The following is a 19,894-nucleotide window of genomic DNA, read 5'->3' as shown; positions in this document are numbered from 1 at the left end:
TGCCTACAGCCTTGCCTCTCAGATTAAGATCATGTCACTGTTTCTGTTTTGTGCTGTTGTTTGAAGCAAAATGATGCTCTGTACATAGAGTTCTCAAACAAGGTTTTGGGCAAACAGCAATTTTTTTTTCTCATCTTAAACAAAAAATGACTGAAGATACCTTCCTGTCCTCCATAAAACATTCTGCTTATTTTTACACAGAGAAAATGAATATAAGTCTAAAAATGTCAAAGAAACATATTTGTTTGGATTATGCTAAAAAAAAAATTTACAATATTTAGTTTAACCTTGAAGAATTTATACATCTTTCTCACACCACTCTCTTGCTCTAGTTCCACAGCTGAATTAGCAGAGTAGATCAGGGGTTTTTGAACGTGCCAGGGGTGTATGGCTTTTGTCTCCATGGACAGACCAAGCTGTAGGCAGCACACGAGCCAGCAGCATGGTGATGGAGTTACCTGCTGTATGTTGGAAGGCGTCTAGACTGAATTTCTATCCTGGTGACACAAGTAACTCTTGACATATGTTTACAGAAGAAATGGATTGTTTTGAGGATAGTGGGGAAAGCATTTTCAGAATTTGTGCTATGCGTTTACAAAGCAGCTTCGTCTACATTAGTGCCTGCAGATAAAAGATTATTTTCCTTTGATGACTAAGACCCACATCACAGGGGGATTGCAGTTATGACTTTCAGTTTTAGGAGTTTTACAAGCTGGAGTGTCTTCTTTACAAAGAATTCTCCTCAGTTAACCTCACAGTTATGGAACTAAATGCAAAGCATTTAATCTCTGGAAAAGTGTTTTAGCCATAAGAGGAGTCATAAACAAAGATATCAATCATGAGATGCCAAAGAAGATCACCATTTACAGAGGTGTAGCAAAAGCTAGATAAAGAGGAGGAAGGTGCTTTGGAGAAGATTCAGCTTTCAACTGGATGTAGCAAAGAGGGGCCATTGAGTTCAAAGTCATTAATTGCTGAGGATACAGAAGGAAAGTGATTGTAGCAAAACTAGTGTGGAAAAAGGATGGAGGCGAGAGTGGAAGTGAGCATCTTGATAAGAGTTTGGCATTACGGAGAGAAATAAAAGGCACACATTTAAGATGTGGTGGGTTTTTTAAGATGGGGAGAGATGGAGTGAAAAGTAACTCTCAGTTATGGGTTTGAGTAATAGAGATTAAAGCGGCAATGAGCAAGGCAGACTGCTGCAAAGGAAGTTTAAGAATCGGACTTTGAATGTGTTACAACTAAGTAATTTGAAGATCTCTGTGCTCTCTAAAAGGCTGCAATTAATATTTTTAGTTTCCTTTTGAATTTCTTACAGACTTGTGGGAGAAGGGTTCAAGGTAAAGAATTCTTTTGGTAGGTCTGCAGCTTTTATCTGCAGGACTAGATTGGTTTAATTTGGAATAGCACATTGGGAGATCAGATTGAAGTTCAATTTTAAAACTGATGTTCCTGCCTCTGAAAGCTACCTTCTCTCTAGAGGTTGTGACACAAAGGTTTTGGTCTCAGTATATGCCAGGCTGCTGGGTGCTGCTTTTTCTGCCCACAACCAGGGTGGCTTGCTACCTGCTGAAGTGTTTTAGATCTCACAAGCACTTTTAGGCTGTTTGTTCCCCCTCCATGATTCAAACCCTTTCAATAAATAGTATCTTTGTAATTACTTGCTCTAAGCTTACTTTCTGGGAGTTTCAAAAGTGGAGTTGTTTGCATCCAGTCATTTTCTTTCACCTGCAATAAAGACCTTGAAATTTATTTTTTTCTAGGATATTGAATTTCAATGTTTTATCATTTTTCCCCCAAGTATGATTGTGAACTACAGAGAAGTTTTCTTTCTGGAGTTTGGCCAGAAAGAGTGTTTTTCCACCTGAGTTTAGACATATATTTAGGTCTGAATTTGGGCCAAGATTTGTAGTCTAGTTTTGGAGTTCAGTGAACAATAAGTGAAAATCATGCATGAACATTTTTTTTTCTATTTGTGAGAATAATATTTGCAAATAATTTATTTAGTAATTACCAAGAAAGATTGACCTTGATGAGGTAACCCTTTCACGTGAAAAGAATCAAAGCACTGTATCCTTTCCTATTAGTTGGCCTACTCAGATTTTCACTTCTTCAAAATGAATTAAAATAGAGTTTTCATGAAACGTTGTTCACAAATAACACTATTTCTTTATAACAGGGCAATAGTGAAGAAGTGTTGATAAGTGTTTATATTTGTAAGTGTGGATGTTTTTGTTTAAATATAGGCAAATAAGTACACATCTGACAACCAACAAGCTCTTGAAAATAGTCAGGTTATAACTGCCTCAATGATTTTTTTAAAGTGTGGATAATTATTATAGAAATTATCATGGAAAGGTATACTTTGTTGTGAAAATGTATTGTCTAGTCAACTGATGGAAACAGGCTATCAAAATTTATATTGATGGTGTGTCATTCTTTATAAATTGCCCTTTTTATTGACGATAGTTCTGTAGTTGTGGACAAGTGGCAAAGATGACCTGCCTCCCTGCAGCGCTCTTTCATTACAAGGTCTTTGAATAACCGTGTTAACAGTTTGAGATGTACTGTCTGCATTAGCTGACTGTATCTCATAATTCCATTGGGCTGACTACAGTTCATAGTAATTTTGATTGTAAATCAGTGGGACAGGAAAGGAGTGCCTTTACCTTTGTGAAAACAAAAGTATTATTCTAGCTTAGCATTTCGTATTCAACTACATTCACTGACTAGCTCCAGTAAGTTTGGAATATTAATGAGATGAAGACCAACATCTTTAATTCAGGGGAAGCAACTGATAGTGTGAAAACAGGGCTCTCAGTATAGTCAAATTGACACTGAAAACATTAAATGAATTCTTATCCTGAATTTTTTATATGTAGGTACCAACAGTAGTCAAGTTGTTGAATCTGAACTACTCAAATGTTACTAAAGGCATCGTACATTTCTTTTAAATAGCAGAACTTTGCATTTTGTGGTTCTCACTTCTTCAATATGGATCTCTATTGTTTACTTTCACCAAGAATTTTGAATATAAAATTTGCATCTGCAGACATACTTGTTTTGACTCAAACCTTCAAAGATTCATATCGCTGCATATGATTTGCATGGAGCTTGGTCTTCTAATTCTTCTGTGATGGAAGTGAGGAAAATTTTTATATTCTGTGAATTTCTGTAAAACAGCCTTATATAAGGCTGAATTCAAACTGCGTCAGGACCTAGAGCATAGCAAATTGAGGCTTTTGCACACCCTGATTTCAATCTAATGCTGGATCTAACCCAGTGTGTGTACTCAGTCATGAATACTGGGAAGTGTTCCCAGGTCCCAGTTTAGATGTTGCCTTATTTTTTTTATTTTTTTATTTTTTTTTAGGAAAGCATTGTTGGGAAACACCTTGTTACTAATTAATACCAAAATTTTAGAGATTTTCAGATTGTTCCATTTTGGGAACAATATCGTAATTTAAACATCTCTTAGAGCTAACATACAGCCTGAGGCTGTTTGCTTTTCCTCACATTAGTATCCTTGTCTTGTTGGGGCAAGCAGTGATCCAGAAACGTAGAGACAGGCTACATAACCTGAGAGCAGCTAAATATAGAGAAATTGGCTACATATAGCCTAAGATAAGTCACTATGTTTAAAACTTCAACTGCACTTTCCAGATCAGCCCGAAGTACAAGTTAAGGCCTATTCTCCTGCCAGCTGCATGGAAGAATTAGGATTCTTCTGAGTTGTAGTGCCTTTTACTGCTCCTTCACTCTTGGGGGTGTACTGATGCTGGAGATAGATGTTTATGCTTCGGATCAGGGGCTCCCCAGGGATTTCTACTGATATTGCTTCTCACAAAGTGACTTTGTAGATCTAGATTAAAAATGTCAGGCAGTTCTTCCACTCTGGTTACCAGTACAAGCGCTGGTGAGAGCACTGCAGCAACTTCCAGCTCTTCAGTGTTTGGATCAGTTACTGTGATAGAGATGTCTCTTCTGAGCAGAGCTCTTGTGTTTAAGAAACTGCATGGAGAAATAGCAACAAAGAAGAGATAATAATAGTAAATACTAAAAAAAACAGGTATTTAAATTAAAAGATCTTTGTGTTCATATTTCAGCTTCTCAGCTGACCCTTCTGTTCCTCCAGATTAGGAAGAATCTTCTGAGAACCCAGTTAGCCCAAAATTGCTGACCTCCTTTCTGCTGAGCCATAGCCAGTTAGGAAGACATAAGTGTGATGGGGCATGAGCAGTGGCTCGGAAGCGAAGCATTATCTCACCCCACTGAGAATTTGTATTGGGGCGTGGGGCATACCAGCGACAGTGCTCTAAAGGCAGCATACAGCATCTGATCAACAAAAGTTTGCCAGATGCTACTGTGATACACACTTTATCTGACTTTTGAATATCCTGAGGCCTCTTTTATTTGCAAGTTGGCATTCAAGGTAAGGCCAACGTTTGCATACAAATCCTGCCAAACCTTTCTTCCATCACCATCACAAAAGCCCACGGATGTGTCCAGTTTGCTTTGCCTGCTAGCCAGCAGGCACCCATGACTGCCAGGTAAAACTGCCCACCTTGCGGTGCCTGCCTGGAGGTGTCAGGGATCTGACTGAATAGATATGGAGGCAGACCAGTTTTATGCAGGGTAGCACCTTAAATCTCCATTGTACCTCGCAGTGTCAGCAGAGGTGTGCCTGAGTTTGAGGTTTCCCTGTTTATGCAATGTCCATTGAATGCATCTTCTCTGCAGAGAGAGGAGAGTAATTCCTTAGTAACTCAAGACTTAAAGTTCATGAGAATTGACAAATGTGTACAATGGCACATACTAACAATATCCTTGCATATCAGTAACCCACATATTATACCATTTCACACCTCATTTTTCAGGGTAGAAAAAACTGTTAACATGTTCTGCAAATATGTAGGAGCATCCAACTTTGTTTTCTTCCAATAACATTACAGCCAAAAGTGGGGTTTTTTTCTACTTTTTTGTGAGTCATTACCATTTCTTTAAGCAGTTCAGTTTTGTACGGGACTGGAAGTAACAAAGTCTGGTGTATGGGCAAAAGCGAATTTCTGAAACTGCAGCCAGAAGAAGTTTACAGGCAACAACATGTAAGCATCATCTTGGTTGTTTGGAATGTGAGCACTGGACCCAGGGACCCGCTGAGGCCTCAGCTGGTATTTAGATAGGTAAATGTTTTTCCTGTCCTCAGCCTGAACTTTAGATTGTCCAGATGAGAACAGATGAGAATATCCAGATGAGATGGATGTCATGGATGGATGTTACCCAGACAAGAACAGAAATGGAAGGAAAATGTAAAACTTCATAATTTTCAGGAGGAACTAGAGAAGATCGAACACTTATACTTCAGTCTGAGACATTGATTTTGCCTGCTTAATGTGAAAGTGGTGAATTATTAACGTTCTTTTCACTAATTGTCTTGTTAACATAAAGTAGCTGAACTATGCTAACTTTTAGAGTGCTTTTGTGCAGTGATTAGGTAACTTGGGAGCTTTAGAGCTTTAAAGGAGGTGTGTTTGTATGGCACAGTTATGTGGAGAAAAATAGTCTCCCAAACTGAGCATCAGTAAAGACCTCTATCAGGGCTGTGCACATAATTAGCAGGAAAAAATTTTCCTGATAAAAATTCTTCCAACTGTTACACAGGACATTCCAACTGGAATGATCTTTCAAATAAAAACCGTTGCATTTAGGAAACACCTTTCACAGAATCACAGAATCATCAATGTCTTTTTGTGTATACATAGTGAATATCTTAATATATTTTTACAGCCTAGGTCAGGTAGACCTGAGATCTAATCAGGCAGGTGTGTAGAACCAGAGGAATGAGAGGGAAAAAAAATCTATTAAAGTGTCTGAATCTGTTAAAGAATGGGATTTCCCTCATTAACTCTGCAGAGCCATGCTAAATTTACCTTTTAAGATGTACCATTAAGATATGAAGAGCTCCCTTGGAAGGGTCACCTGATTCCACTGGCTTAAATGCAATGGGAAAGCGCCTAATGAAGGATTTAGTCCACTGGATTTATGCTTCTAGCTTGCACCTGAATTTCAGGCACTCCATCTTCCCAAGTGTCCTCATGTCATTAAATATTGGTTTAGAGGACAAGGACCCCTGGTTTAGGGGAAAGGACCCAAGGACTCTGTATTCTACACAGAACTTGTGTCTTACCAAAATTTGGCACCCAGCATCTCCCATGGAAGAGTTCCCTCTTTTTCTTTAATTGTTTAGGAAGCAGGCACAGATACAGGACATTTGTGTCATTGGGTTATCTCTAATTTGAATGGGTTCCCTCCAGGCAGGGGATTGTTTCTCCTTCCATGTCTGCACAGCACCAAGCTCAGCTGAATCTTTTTGCAGTGGCTTGGGACACCACTGTAATGTTCAATCTTAACATCTGTTATGGCCCTGAAATTCAGGATGAAAACCTTACCTGGGTCAACTGCTGAGGTAGCTGTCTTCTTTTCATCTGTGGCTTTGTGCATTAGGTACCAGCTAGCAATGTTGTCAAGTGCAAGCGTTGTGTTTGATGATGCTCAGAAAGAAGACATCTGAAGACAAGCGCCTGTTGCATTACTTTGTTTGGAAGAGAAGTTCTCATATATCAACCTATCAAAAGATTTGTGGCTTTAGTATGGAGGTGCCTGACTCATGTCTATAGGACAGGATGCAAGTTACATCCAGACCTTTCTTCTGCTTCTTCCACCCTTTGTGTGATATCCACTTAGGAAACCTCCATATTAACCGTTACCTGTCCATTCTGCTACATATAAGCAATTGATAGTCTTTTCTCCCAATATATTAGTTTACTGGAAGAGTGATAGGAGTTTATTAGCATTTTTGGCAGTAAACATAGGAGTGTCAAGAGTCATACTGCTTAAAATTAATACTGGGTGTCTCTCTGAAACAGTCTTAGAGTTTTAAAATAAAGTTGTGGAAGATAGCTTTCTCTTTTTTCAGTTTGTGCAAAGTTTCTTTACATGTTCTGCTTTTATGTTTCATGTGTTATCACAGCAGCAAGTTTCTTGGCTGAAAAATCATTTATTCCGGGTAGTAAATGTTTCATTGTAGTGAACAATAGGGAGGTTTCTTTCAACATGGGGTATAATGGAGATAGCACTGCCAAGAGAAGTTAAATTATTACTTCCACATTATAAACCTGAATCACTGAGGTTTCCTGGGTACATATTTTTTTCATAAGCATGTTTGACTCGTAACAGAAAAATTAGCACTTTTCAGGAAGTGTGAATTTAATAAAAGGCACCTTTATTCCTTGTCATTGCATACATATTTGCTTCTAGTAACTGTAACATACATCTGCACTTGCTAATCTAAAAAAAAAAAAAAAAAGACCATTTGAAGTCCATGAAAACAAGAAAACTGCCCTTAAAATAATGTGAAGATGAAGGGGTCTGTTCAGAAACTTTGGTCATGGAGAGACTTTGTTCTCTTTGACATTTCTGAAGAATACACTCTGTTAATCTGTTTTGTCTGATTAATATCAGATTCAGAGTCTCTTAATTATTTATTTTCATGGAAACAGATGTTATCGTTTGTGGTGGAATGGAAACATATTCTGGGCATTATGTAACCTGCTTTGGCATTAACTTATGCTACATGTTTTTCCTTCATTCTGCCACAACATTGTAATTGTATCCAAATGGTTCTCAACTAGTTTCCATAGATACTTAGCGTGTTCAGACTTTTTGTAATATATGCCTTGGTCTCATAGACAGCTCTTGTTTTTAAACTCTAAGATCTCTACACCTGTAGTTTTCAAATCGTAATTAGTGCTGGTTGTAACACAGTGGTTTTGTGCATGTATGTCAGTGGTGTCCACCATCTCTGCTTTTGTAGCCTGTAATGAGTTATGCAAAATCTCTGCTTGCCACTGAAGTGTTAATAGCGCGCTATGGGCTCAGTTAGTGTGAACCCTCTCCACATCTGCAGGAGTGTCAGGAGGAGAGGTGGACTGAAGGCAAGGTCTGCAGCCCAGGCGAAGGAAAGAACAATTTGGGAAAACTGTATAAGCCTGAAGGACCTGTTGAGAAACAGCTAGATGCGGAGCTTCCCTGAAGATAGTTTGTGCTGATGTGAGACTTCTACTGTATTTGTATTACAGTTTGAGGTTCTCCTGCTCTGCTTGGGACCTGCTGGTTAACCTCAAGTTTTTTTAGTTAGCTTGGTCCTAACCAGGAGACTTGACATCACACTTGTAGACAACTGTTGTGAACATATTTTAAGTCACTGGGAGCAGAGAGGTACCCGATTTCTTCTTTTGTGCTATCCCACTCTATTTCTGCTTCCTGAGATGAAATAGAAGGACCTGGCTCTAAAGAACTTTGGAGCTCTCAAAACCAGCTCTAAAATATGCCTTGTACATACACAGCAACTCTTTGACCTGTCTTTTGTGGAGGGCTTTTCCTCTTCCACAGACTTAATTTCTTGCTGTGTTTCTTTTAAAGCCTACTGGTTCAGTGACCAACCTCAGCTGGCGGGGAAGGCAAAGGAGTCTGATTTCTTTTGAAGTAAAGACGATTGTTACTTCAAAAGCGGGTCAGCGGATGGGCTTGGACTGGGAAACAACACTTCATTTGGATGTTTTGAGAGGCTTAAAAACCTCTGGGTTGCAGCCACAACCTGTGTAGGGTATGCCGTGGGAACCAGACTGAGCCCCCCAAAAGTTACGAGAGAACATCATTTTGTCTTTTGCTGAATGTCTTTTACAAGCCCTGCTGAGATGAATGTAGGAGACTATGTTGGGGCTAAGCTGGGGCAGTGTTAACACAGAAGCACAGGTGCCCCAACCACTCACTGGAATTGGTGGAGCAAATCTGCACCAGCCATTCCCACTCATGAACTGTAATTTTTGTCAGTTGAAAAGTATAGGAAGCAAGAAATGATTGCCTAGTAGTCCCATCTTCTCAGTTTAACATAAAAAATTTCTAGTGTGCAGGCCTTGTACAAGTGGAACAGATTACAGCTTCATGGTCTTCACATTTCCTACCAAGTACTGCTTGTAATATTTTCCCCAGACTTTAAAAAAAAAAAAAAAGAGATTCATCTTAAATTTCATGTAGGTGTAGTTTGGTTGTCTCCTTTTAAGTATGGTCATTTTGAAAAATTCCTTACTATACCAAAACAGTTAAAAGCTATTCAGAAGAAGGAAACAATTATTTTTGTAATGCTTTAATAGAGACAGTTTGAAATATTCAACCTTTTGTAGATAAAAACTGGTGTCTACATGGCCAGAAAAGCAAAATTATGAGTGTGATCTTTATCATCTCATGCTGCAAAGAAGAAGAGGGGAAATCATGGTTAATAGGAAAAGAAAATGTAATTTCTGAGTTTCAATTTGAAATTGAAATTTAAAGAAAAAGAACTATAGTTTTTGTTTTGTTTAGGTTTTGCTGTTAACCAAAGCCAGTCTCATATTTGGCACAAACCTGCAGGCCGTCCTGCTACAAAACAGAACGTAGGCCAAATGTATGCAGTAGGTGGACTAATACAAATTTTTAATAGCAATTAAAGTCATTTTCTTTATGTTCATACACTTGAAAGGATGTTGCAGACTCTCCCTTATATGTTCAAAAGCAGCCATGCTGGGATAATCGCACTTCATTGTTGTGAAAGAACATCAGCCTCTCGAGGAGTTTGACTCCTGCTGTGGCCACGCTTGCTGTTGGGTAACGGTGTTGGTCTGAATGCAGCTGCACCACCCGACTTTTTAGCCATTTACCTTTAGATTTCAGGCAATGTCCACCTGTAAAGATATGCTTATAAAAGTGAAAGCACTGACAAGTTCGGCTTCTGATTGTGGCAGAGAGGACCATGAAGATTTACGTGACTGTGGGTTTAAACCACAGCTGGTAAATACATTCTTTGCGTGCAAATGTGGAGATAAAGACAAGGTTGTGAGCGGGAGGCTGGACATTTCTAATGTGTGAGCCCAACACAACACGTTGCAGTAGCTGGGCTGTCTGAAATTAAGAGTTCCTCGTGCTCATTTAACTGTAGACTACCAACAATGTTTTTGCAGAATAGCAGTAGTTCATGATTAGCATATTGATTTGGAAGACTTTTATCTAACTCTTCAGGTTTGAAAGATAAGAATTAGTGTCTCTGACCTCTTCCTGTGGTTCATCAGAGTTTGCGGCCTTGGCTTCTTGTAGCATCAACCTTAGGTTTGTCGTAGGTACTAAAACTTATCTTCAGGCTTGTGGTAAGTGAGGGCAGGTAGAACTAGAGTTGTGGGGTGTTAGCTTCTGACCTAAATATCCATGGCAGGATTTCCTGAGACTGTGGGAAGGGGGCTGAACCCACTAACTGAGATGCTGCCTCCAGTCCTGTGTTCCTGCCAGAATTCTTTGAGCCCTTCAACAAAATATTTCAGGAGGTGGTATGATGTTTACTTAAAGTTGCCAAAAGCTTTTGTTCAAGGGTCCCTTCCAAGCAGTGCCCGAAGCCCTGTGCTGAGACTGCAGATGACTGTCCGTCAACCACACAGTAGTGATAGAGTCGGGACAAAGCAAGAATAACTGGCAGGGTCCCAGAGCAATAGACCAAGGCATCTGTGTCTGAAAAATTAATTTATCAGCTGAGTGATTATAAAATGAAAGACAGCAAAGTCTGTAGATGATTTTAGGATATTAACTACCAGAGACAGGAAGGCCTTTCAGAAACAGCTACCAGGTAAACGGACAGACAGGACCCTGCCAGGAAAAATCCTGCTGACTGTTGGATGGGTAAAGAGTACTGTATTTTGTCAATATTCTCTAAGAGCGCATGGGGTGTGGTTTCTGTTTCCTAAATGCCTGCAGGTGCAAGGAGGTGGTCCCTGGAATCTGGTATTCATTCCAGTCCTGTGTGTTGAACTGTTGATGTCCTCCAAACCTGGTCATTACTGTGAGGAGCTCAGCTGAAGCATCTGCTTAAATGTTGTGTTTGCTCTGAAGTTGAAAGTGTATGGAACCATTTCAAAACACCGTCAAAAGCGTAATGATGCACATATGCCCACCCATGGATATACTGTGTTTAATTCAGGTTTTCTATCACAGCAGGCCAATGCAATATACGTCATTAGAGATGTGTGAGGGATCGCTTCTGAAGAGAGACTGGGAAAATAATGTCTATGAGGACACGCTGAGGCAAAACTGCTCAAATCCCTGCACTTCGAACAAAATTTAAACTGAGCATTTTAGTATGCCACACCTTACAAACAAAGGAGAGCTTATATTTTAAAGACAGCCTTTCTCTGTGGCATTCCTAACTCTCTATATCATATAACTTCTGCAATTTACTGGCACAATATAACAGCAAGAATAAACATTTAGTAGGTGATATAAAACTTGGATGACAAAGTCCTGTCTCTGCAGAAGTCAATGGCAAAAATGTGGCTGTATCGACTGGGTCACTTGCTGTGTTTGCACTGGCTAGAGGTATGACAGTTGTCTCGAGGTGAGCTAACCTGTGAGTTCAGAAGAGCGGGCTGAGCATATTAAAGGAATTCTCCTAAAGGACTGATGTATTTATAGTGCCTCTAGTGCACCTGAACCACCCCACCTGAAGACAGTATCATGCCATACTCTGCAGAGCCCACTTGCAGTGGACACTCACTGGCTGCGGTTAGACAAGTCTGAGTTCAGAGCTGTGCTAGAGGACATAGAGCAACCCTGGCTGAAGATGATTAGGAAGTAATTTTCCATGCAGATAGTAATTTTCCATCCACTACTGGCCCTTGTTAGCAGACAGCAGATCAAATGGAATACTGGGCCAAACTGTTCCTGTGTGTCTGATGAAGGAGGCTTTGCCTCAGTGCCCGGGTGCATGTGCAGGAGCTCATGCATTCACATAATCACAGAATCACAAAATGCTTTGGGTTGGAAGGGACTTCTAAAGACCACCTAGTCCAACCCCCCTGCTGCAGACAGGGACATCCCTCACTATATCAGGTTGCTCAAAGACCTGTCCAACCTGACCTTGAATACTTACCCCTTGTCCTGTCACTACAAGCCCTGGTAAAAAGTCTCTCTGTTTTTCTTATAAGCCCCCTTTATATATTGAAAGACCGCAATAAAGTCTCCCCACAGCCTTCTCTTCTCCAGGCTGAACAGCTTCATTTATCCCAGCAGAGCCACTTGGCCTTGTGTAGTTCGATATCCACCCTTCCTGCCACAGTGTATGTAGTTGTGGCAGTTGCTAAGCATGTGAGAGATGAGGAAATGCTAAAATAGCAATGCTTTTCAAACAATAGAAGTTGAATAAAAATTGTAGTGCTTATAGCATAGTATGGGACTACTTGCTATTTTTAGCCTGATCATACTTCTATACTGCTACTTATTGTACGTGCATTTGAACATCACCCAGTTTCACAGTTAAATTAAAAAGGATGAAGAGCAACGGCCGCATGTGGAGGAATTTGAAGTTAACAGATTTCATGGCTAACAAACCCTTCAGATCTGCGGTGCGGTGATTTGGACTATGTTACAGCACACTGGGTTTCAAAGCAATTCATGCTCATTAGCAGAAAAAGTTAAATGTTAGTTTCAGCCTGAGTGTGAAGATAATGTGTAATTTCAGCACCTACTATGTATTTTACCTGCCCTTGTTAGACTATCATGTTTTACACTTGGCTCTTAGTAATCCTTTTCAGGCTTCACCAAAATAGAACTCACAGCCATAATTTTCATTCCTCCCTTTATAAAGTGAATGTTAGGAAAGGACAATGAAGAAATTCTGGGAGGTAAAACCTCATCTGATACATCCTTGTTATGCTGCCTGACACATTATTGTTCAGGATTTAGGCTAAATACATGAATAAAAGCAATTAAGTTACTAATTCCTGTAACACCAGCGAAGGCATGACAAAGATGAATTAGGTATGGCATGACTATCAGTAGCTCCAAAGTAACAACATTGGCAGAACTTGTGTGTTTCCACTTGGTTAACTACTGAAAGTGATGTATTTTAAAATAATATACTTTAAAGAACATAAAATAGCTGCCACCACTCCCCCCTCTCCTCCTCCCCTACCCCTCCCCAATCAGAAGCCCATTCTGCAACTTAAAAGTGCTGTCACAGGAGACTGTGGGGACAGGATTAGTGCCAGCGCTGACAGGCATCTCAGTGCTCACATGGCAAAAGGCCCTCTAAAACCTTGAATTTTACCTAGAATTCATTAAGCAATCACCTCTTCCTTTTTCCTTTTGCTCTCAAGAAAAAGTTAAAAAATGGCAAACTAGCATGACCTTTAAAACTAGAGAGGTTTAGCGGCTGTATCTAAATGAACAGCATACACATCGGTGTTTCAGGTGGGTAAGTCTTTCAATTGGCAAAGAAATTACACTCCAAAATAAAAGGTTCAGCGTAACTAAGCAGAAATTAGCTACGTAACTCACGGTGCTATGGCTAGAACAGAAATAGTGCAGAAATATTTAAAAGAAATGACAGCGTCCTTTCCCAGTAGACCAGTTGGGACTGTGTTTTTCCATGTGACATGTCCTTGTAATTCTAGGTTTAGTGATGAGTAGTGGAAGTTCCTTTCAGTTAGGGATTTTTGGCTCCTTGGTCAAAACCTCACATGCAACACTGTGCAAAGTTGATCCCTGTTGGAAAGAGGGACCAAGGGGAAGCTATCTGAGGGTGCATCAGAGGGTGCTGCATGATGGAGGACATTCAGGAGCTCTGCCAAGCAGGTGTCCTGCGCCTAAGCCTGTTGTCAGTTACCCCTTTTGACCTGGTACGAACAGCAGTCCCCTCCTCTTTATGGGGTCGGACGGATGGCTCAGAGCATGGAAAGGAGGGAATGGAGAGTGTGTGAACTCCTGCTTACCCTGCTTAGCCAGGTCTAATGTCCACGTGTGACCCTCTGGGCCTTAGAAGAGTCTCTTGGGAACTCAGACCTGGCTCTGAGTTGGTGGGAAGTGGCCTCCTGGCAGTCTGCATCGCCTTTTCCCAGAGTAACTTAGGAGTACCTGAGGACTTTCCAAGGGCGCTGTACTCCTGTTACAAATCAAACCAGATCTTATTGAAACCACTCCAGTCTGTGCATTTTTTTTAATATACATCCTATAAATGTCTTTTTTCTTTTTTCATTTTCCAGAAATGAGAAGAAATACATAAGCAGATACTGGAAAGAAGTGAAAGTCGGAGACTTTGTGCAGCTTCGCTGTAATGAAATTATACCTGCTGACATATTGCTGCTCTCCTCAAGTGATCCTGATGGGCTGTGCCATATAGAAACAGCTAACCTGGATGGGGAAACTAACTTAAAACAAAGACAGGTGGTGAGGAGGTTCTTAGAGCTGGTAAGTCACCATTCCTAACCCTTATTTAAGATAAGAATTTGTTTCAGGTAAGTAAACTGTTCACCAGGCTGCAGCAGCTAAATCTGCTTGTTCTAGTACTGCTAATGAATTATTATGGTTGTCATTAAAATACTAGCACTTGCCAATAGCTGACTTCGTCATAGTATCAGAAGTTTTACCATAATTTTTCCCTGAATTTGAATAGGAATTATTTGGGGCAATTGTGTGTGGTTGGAAAATGTTGGGGGTTTTTAATGGCTTCTATTGTAGCTTGATTTTTGAAAACAAATTTTAACTGCCCAGTGAGAAGATATTTAAATATAAACAACTACTTCTCCTGCCTGCAAACCAGATCAGTTTCAATTAGGAATTTTGCCTGAAACTCCATGTTGCAGAATATGCCTCCAACACTTGGAGCATTAAAGCTTGTAAGATTTAAAGGGGCAGCATGCATGCATTCTGGAGATTTCTGTGCTGAAAAAGTGTTTTACTGCTGTCTCACTGTGCTTATCTCTCCCCAACAGCACTATTTTGAAACAAAACAAAGTCCAGATCAGTTACTGTCAGCAGAATTAGAGGAAATTACCTGAAGTTTTACTTGCTTTAATAATCCTATTGAAACAGTATTTATTTATATGCCCTCCTCTCCCATCCCTCTTGTCAGCTAACCCCAGTTTCCTGTATTTTTTTCAGGAAAAAAATAAATTATTTTCTAGAACTCGGCTACATCTTTTTTTCTTAATAGTTCTTCTCATTTGAGGGATTTTGCTAACAGGAGCTGCTGCCCTTACCCCGTCATCAAAGGTAGCTACAGCGGCCTATAGTTGCACTGAGGTAGATCAGCATTAATGAAGTTGCAATCCAACTGATGGGATAAAAATCAGTGTGCCTTCCAAATAATTATTGATGGTGGATAGATCCTTTCTTTGAATAGCTTGTGAAAATGTGAGATAAAGACTTGTTTAATCATCAGTGATTTCCACATAGAATTTAGACATGACATGGCAGCTACCACCAAGGCAAGACATTTAATCAGCTACAGGCCAAATGTTTCAAAAACCCTGATTGTTTCAAAGCAGCTAATTGAATTGCTTCTCAAATGTCCCATCCTGTTCCCTCTGAGAGGAAATTTCTTCCAGTGGGTGGAGCTCCAAGGAGGTATTCAGATGATGTATCCCAGTTTTCTGCCAGTGTAGACTTCCTGCGTGACCTCAGGCACGTTATGTAGGACAAAACTATAGATTGCAAATAGGCTACTGAATATAGGGATGCTTTTATGTTTCTGGATGGAGTACATCCCAGCTCTATCTCAGAGGAATATTTGGGAAGGCAGCAGCTCCTCCACTCATCCACAGCAGATGGTTGGACTTCTGTGATCTAAGACCATCTGACAAACAGGAAGTGTTGGTAAACACAGTGAAAGGCATTGATATGTCCAAGTACAGATCATCACAAGACTGGCTTTCAAGAGCCTTACTGCCCAGATGAGCCCCCTACACTACATCCACATGTGTGCCCAAGCCATCAGTTGTGAAGTCACTCCTCTGTCTTTTACCAGCAAACATGTGTGTGCATTAATACAGCAGGAATACCAGAAGGGAGTACCCCCGCAATCTCATGTTTGGCATACTCTCTGAGGTGTAAATTGCTGATCCAAACCAGGCAACTAAAGACTCCAAGCCTGGGTTTTGTACAGTTTGTCAAGACCTGTAACCTTTGGACTGTTGTGTGGGAGTGAGTGGCAGTGCCATTTCCTCCTCAAATTCAGTCATTGGAGACTGAATTGAGCCCCATTAGGGAAGAAGACTGAGGAAACAGTGCCTACCTAGGGAAGCAAAGCTAGATTTATATGCCAAGCAGCTCAGCATATCAAGGTATACATGGCATGGCTTGCTCAGCATACCTTGCTTTACTGAGGAAATATGTTATCATATAGATACTTCCAGTTGGATTTCTAGACACCTAACCACTTGGCATTTCCAGCCCATCCCCCTTCTGTATCTTATTTCTCTGCATTATATAGATGATAATGGAACTTTTCTATCTCAGAAGTATGCTCCAAAATATGTGGATAAATATTTTTTTTAAATAAATTTTAAATCACAAAATGCCTAGCTACAATAGCAGTGAGGTTCATAATAAATTGTCAGGGGTTAAACTGGGGTCAGTGACAGAAAGCTCATTCATTCCAATGAAAACAGGCCCAGGCCCCCAAAAGGCAAGTACTGAATGAGAGCTTTTAAGAAAACTACATATGACTACCTCCCCTCTCTTAAAATAGCTGAGAAAGCAAGAAATATCCAACCCAGGTTCCTGCATCAACTAAGTTGTAGGCAAAGTGCACACCTGCAAGTACCAAGTCTCAGCAGCTGCAGTATCACAGAGGCTCTCTGTAACAGCATCCCATAAGTTATTCAGCAGAATACTTGCCATCCTCATTAAAGCCCTGGCCAAAACCTGTCTGAGCACACTGTTAATTCTTGTAGCAGCATTGGTTTCCTCCCCTTGTACTAGTAGGGATAGGCTCTTACTGGTTCTTGAAGGTGTTGCCTTGCTGAGAGACACTCAGCAGAGGGATAGAGGGAGCTACTTGGGAAGTGTTGGATGAATAGTAGGCCCACAACCAAGTAGCATGGAATAGCAAGATAATGCAGTTTTTTGGAATGTTCAGTTCCTATCTGGCTATGTCTTAAGTTGCCACAACTGAAGAGACCTTATTGTTAGATCTCATAGAATACTTTGGAAGACAAAAATTTTCTTGCACCAAATGCTGACTACCCTTTTACTCAACCTCAGAGAAGTTTGGTCCCAAATCTCTTACAGAACCTGCATCCCAGCCTGTTCATGCATTGGACAAGAATGCTTTTACATTTTTATGTTACCACTCAGCAGAACAACTCTCAGTTATGTTTATAGCTTGGTTTTGTGTCATTCTGCAGCCGTGTTGTTCAAGCAGGAAAACAAACAAATACATTATGTAGTCCTGACCCTCTCTTTCCCACACTGCTAAACTCTTCCCCCACCGCCCTTACAGAATGACGTGCCCGGTCATGTGGCTTATCATAGGACAAGAAACACAGATCTTTTGGAAGCTGCTTCTTAAAATATCAACTTTACATAGCCGTCTTTGAATAATGTCTCTGTGGCAATATCTCAACCATTTAAAAGAAGTTGTGTTAAGAAGCTTGGCCTTTCTGTGTTTCTTACATGAACTAACTGATAACTTCCGAGCACGTGCCTGTGAAGCACGTTGATGAAGGATGGCTATTTCTGTACCCGAGACTCTGCTGGCCATGGGAAAGGAGTGAGGTTGGGGGTAGGAAAAGTTGTTTTAAGCCACGTTTATGCTTTCCTTATTCTGTCCCTGCTCTGTGCCCACCCATGCAGTTTACAGTCCCACAGGTCTGCGCTGAGCTGCTGGCCGTGGAAAGCCTTGGATGCCAGTCTGGAGTCACTGGCGTGGGGTGTGCGCTGGGCAGCCCTTGTGACCAGAGGCACGCAAGGCCAGTGCTGGTACACTGGGTACAGCCATCCTCTGGAAGGGCAGCCCTTCTGCCAGTGTGCCCTGAGGATCTGTATGTGTCTCTCTTCAGCATTAACAGCATATAAGTTCCACAGTCTCAGGCAGTGAAAGGTCTTAGTTTCTTCCTTCCAAACCTTTGTTCAGGAAAGTACCGTTCTGATCTCTTTTTAGCCCAACTCTTGAAGCAGCAATAAGCAATTATAGAAGCTGTTCTGTATCCTCGTCTCTAGTGCTTTGCAGGCATTATTTTACTCTAAACATACGCTCAGGAGATCCAAGATCAGCATTTGTGGGCTTGAATGGAACCTCTCCACTTGTGAATTCCGAGAAACTGTTTTCCTTTATAGTGCAAGTGACCAGAAATATTGCTTATTTTAGTGCTGCTTTGATTTTTCTGAGTAATTTATAGTAGACTGGGAACATACTGCTTGTTAGCTTTGCATGTTTGTTAATGAGTGTGATCTGACATAAAGCTGTACTTTCTGTACATGATTCTACACCCTATTGATACACAAGTTTTGAGCAGAGTCACTGATATATTCCTCTGTGACTTGCATGTCTGAAGATACCAGTTTGAATGTATACTTTGTTGTTGAACGCTCAAAGCAGTCAGTCAAGAAAGAAGAAGATCACTCAGTGAGAAGGTTAAAAAAAAAAAAGGAAACAGGAGATTTTTCAAAGACCTTGACATTTTTCCCTCCGAGACTTTAAATACTGTGGTCTTGTTATCCAGCTACTGCAGTGACAGGATGTGTTAGAAATGTTTAAAATAGTCAGAAATGTACTTCTGCATGCTCTGTCTTTAAAGGCAAAAGGACAGTGGACTGCCTTCACCCAGAAACACGGATCAGATCCATGTGAGCAGCATGGCACAGTAGAAAGGAGACAGCACTGTGCTAAATCCCACTGTGAGTGATCTAAGAGTGTGAGCAGCGGCCAGTAAGCATCTCTTGGAAAATACGAGTGTTTCTTGGTATTCCACCAGCTTCCTTCTAATTTCTAACCCACCCTCGCTGCTGCCGAGTCACAGCAGCCCTTTCTGGTGTGCTGGATCTAAGAGGAGACACAGAAGGCAGGAGGAATCAATGTGTTTTCTGTGCTACTCTGCAGGCTGCTGTGCCACCACACCCTCTGCAGTTGCTTATGGAATGTTTTCCGTCCATCAGAGATGTCGTGTCAGCCGCTCTTCAGAGAGCGGATAAGCAGATACAGCCTGGGCTGTGAGAGCTCAAAACTCCCTTTCAGGTTTCATAAACTTGATTTAGGATATTTTGATAGTATGAATCTAGACTCATGAAAAACATTTACATTTCCTTGCTCCACTGTTTTTACTCAGTATGCCTTTTAACAAAATCCACAAAGACTCACTGTGGATTCTGGAGCAGCTTATGGTTTATTAACCACTGGCCATGTCCTGGATGTTTATGTGGAAAGCTTCAGTTCAGCTGAAAGCTAAGCTAAATCGAGCAGCTGCCATCCCTTATGAGAAGGTGCGTGTGTCCTTCTGAGAGCTGGTGGGGGTAGGGGATGCATATTTTTTTCCTCTCGTTTTCTCCAAAGAGTAGACCTTTGTTCAAAACAGGCTTGCAATAGCATGATTAAACAGGCTTAGATAAGCCCTGCAAATGACTTTGTGGCTGCTTATTTACGTTGTCTAAAAAAGCACATCTGAATTTGGTGTCTCCTTGTTTAGGAGGGTTCATTTGCATGCAGACTGGCACCAAAATGATTCATCGGTCTGATTTCCTCACAAGTCAGTATGTGAACCCTTCTGGAATAGGTATAAACTCAGAGCCTGTGCTTACTGCAGGCACGGTTGCTCACCTGTCCCAGCTTGGAAGCTGGGCTGAATTGACAGATCCAGCTTTCATTCCAGCCCTACTGTTCTTGCACAGTGCTGGAAGCATACTGGGTACAGCTGGACTTAGAACAGTCCCACAGCTCCCTGTTCCAAACATTAAGCCATTTATACCATCTCTTTCTTCCCTGTGAGTCCTGGGCAGAAACAGGTCGGGAAGGGAAGGGAAGGGAAGGGAAGGGAAGGGA

At 40.9% G+C, this 19,894-nt stretch overlaps 1 protein-coding gene across 1 annotated transcript in view; it reads left to right on the top strand.

Annotated features, from left to right (window-relative positions):
* ATP10A (ATPase, class V, type 10A) overlaps positions 1-19,894 on the top strand; it is a 114,853-nt gene that overhangs the window by 29,556 nt on the left and 65,403 nt on the right. The window contains exon 2 of the mRNA XM_014960412.1: positions 14,121-14,325. Coding sequence (XP_014815898.1) covers positions 14,121-14,325 — 205 coding nt within the window. The remainder of the gene's footprint in view (positions 1-14,120; positions 14,326-19,894) is intronic.

This window comes from Calidris pugnax, unplaced genomic scaffold (assembly GCF_001431845.1).
Source record: "Calidris pugnax isolate Ruff unplaced genomic scaffold, ASM143184v1 scaffold188, whole genome shotgun sequence".
In the NCBI taxonomy this organism is placed as follows: Eukaryota; Metazoa; Chordata; class Aves; order Charadriiformes; family Scolopacidae; genus Calidris; species Calidris pugnax.
Note: the sequence above shows the minus strand (reverse complement) of the source record. Positions and strands in the feature narration are given on the sequence as shown.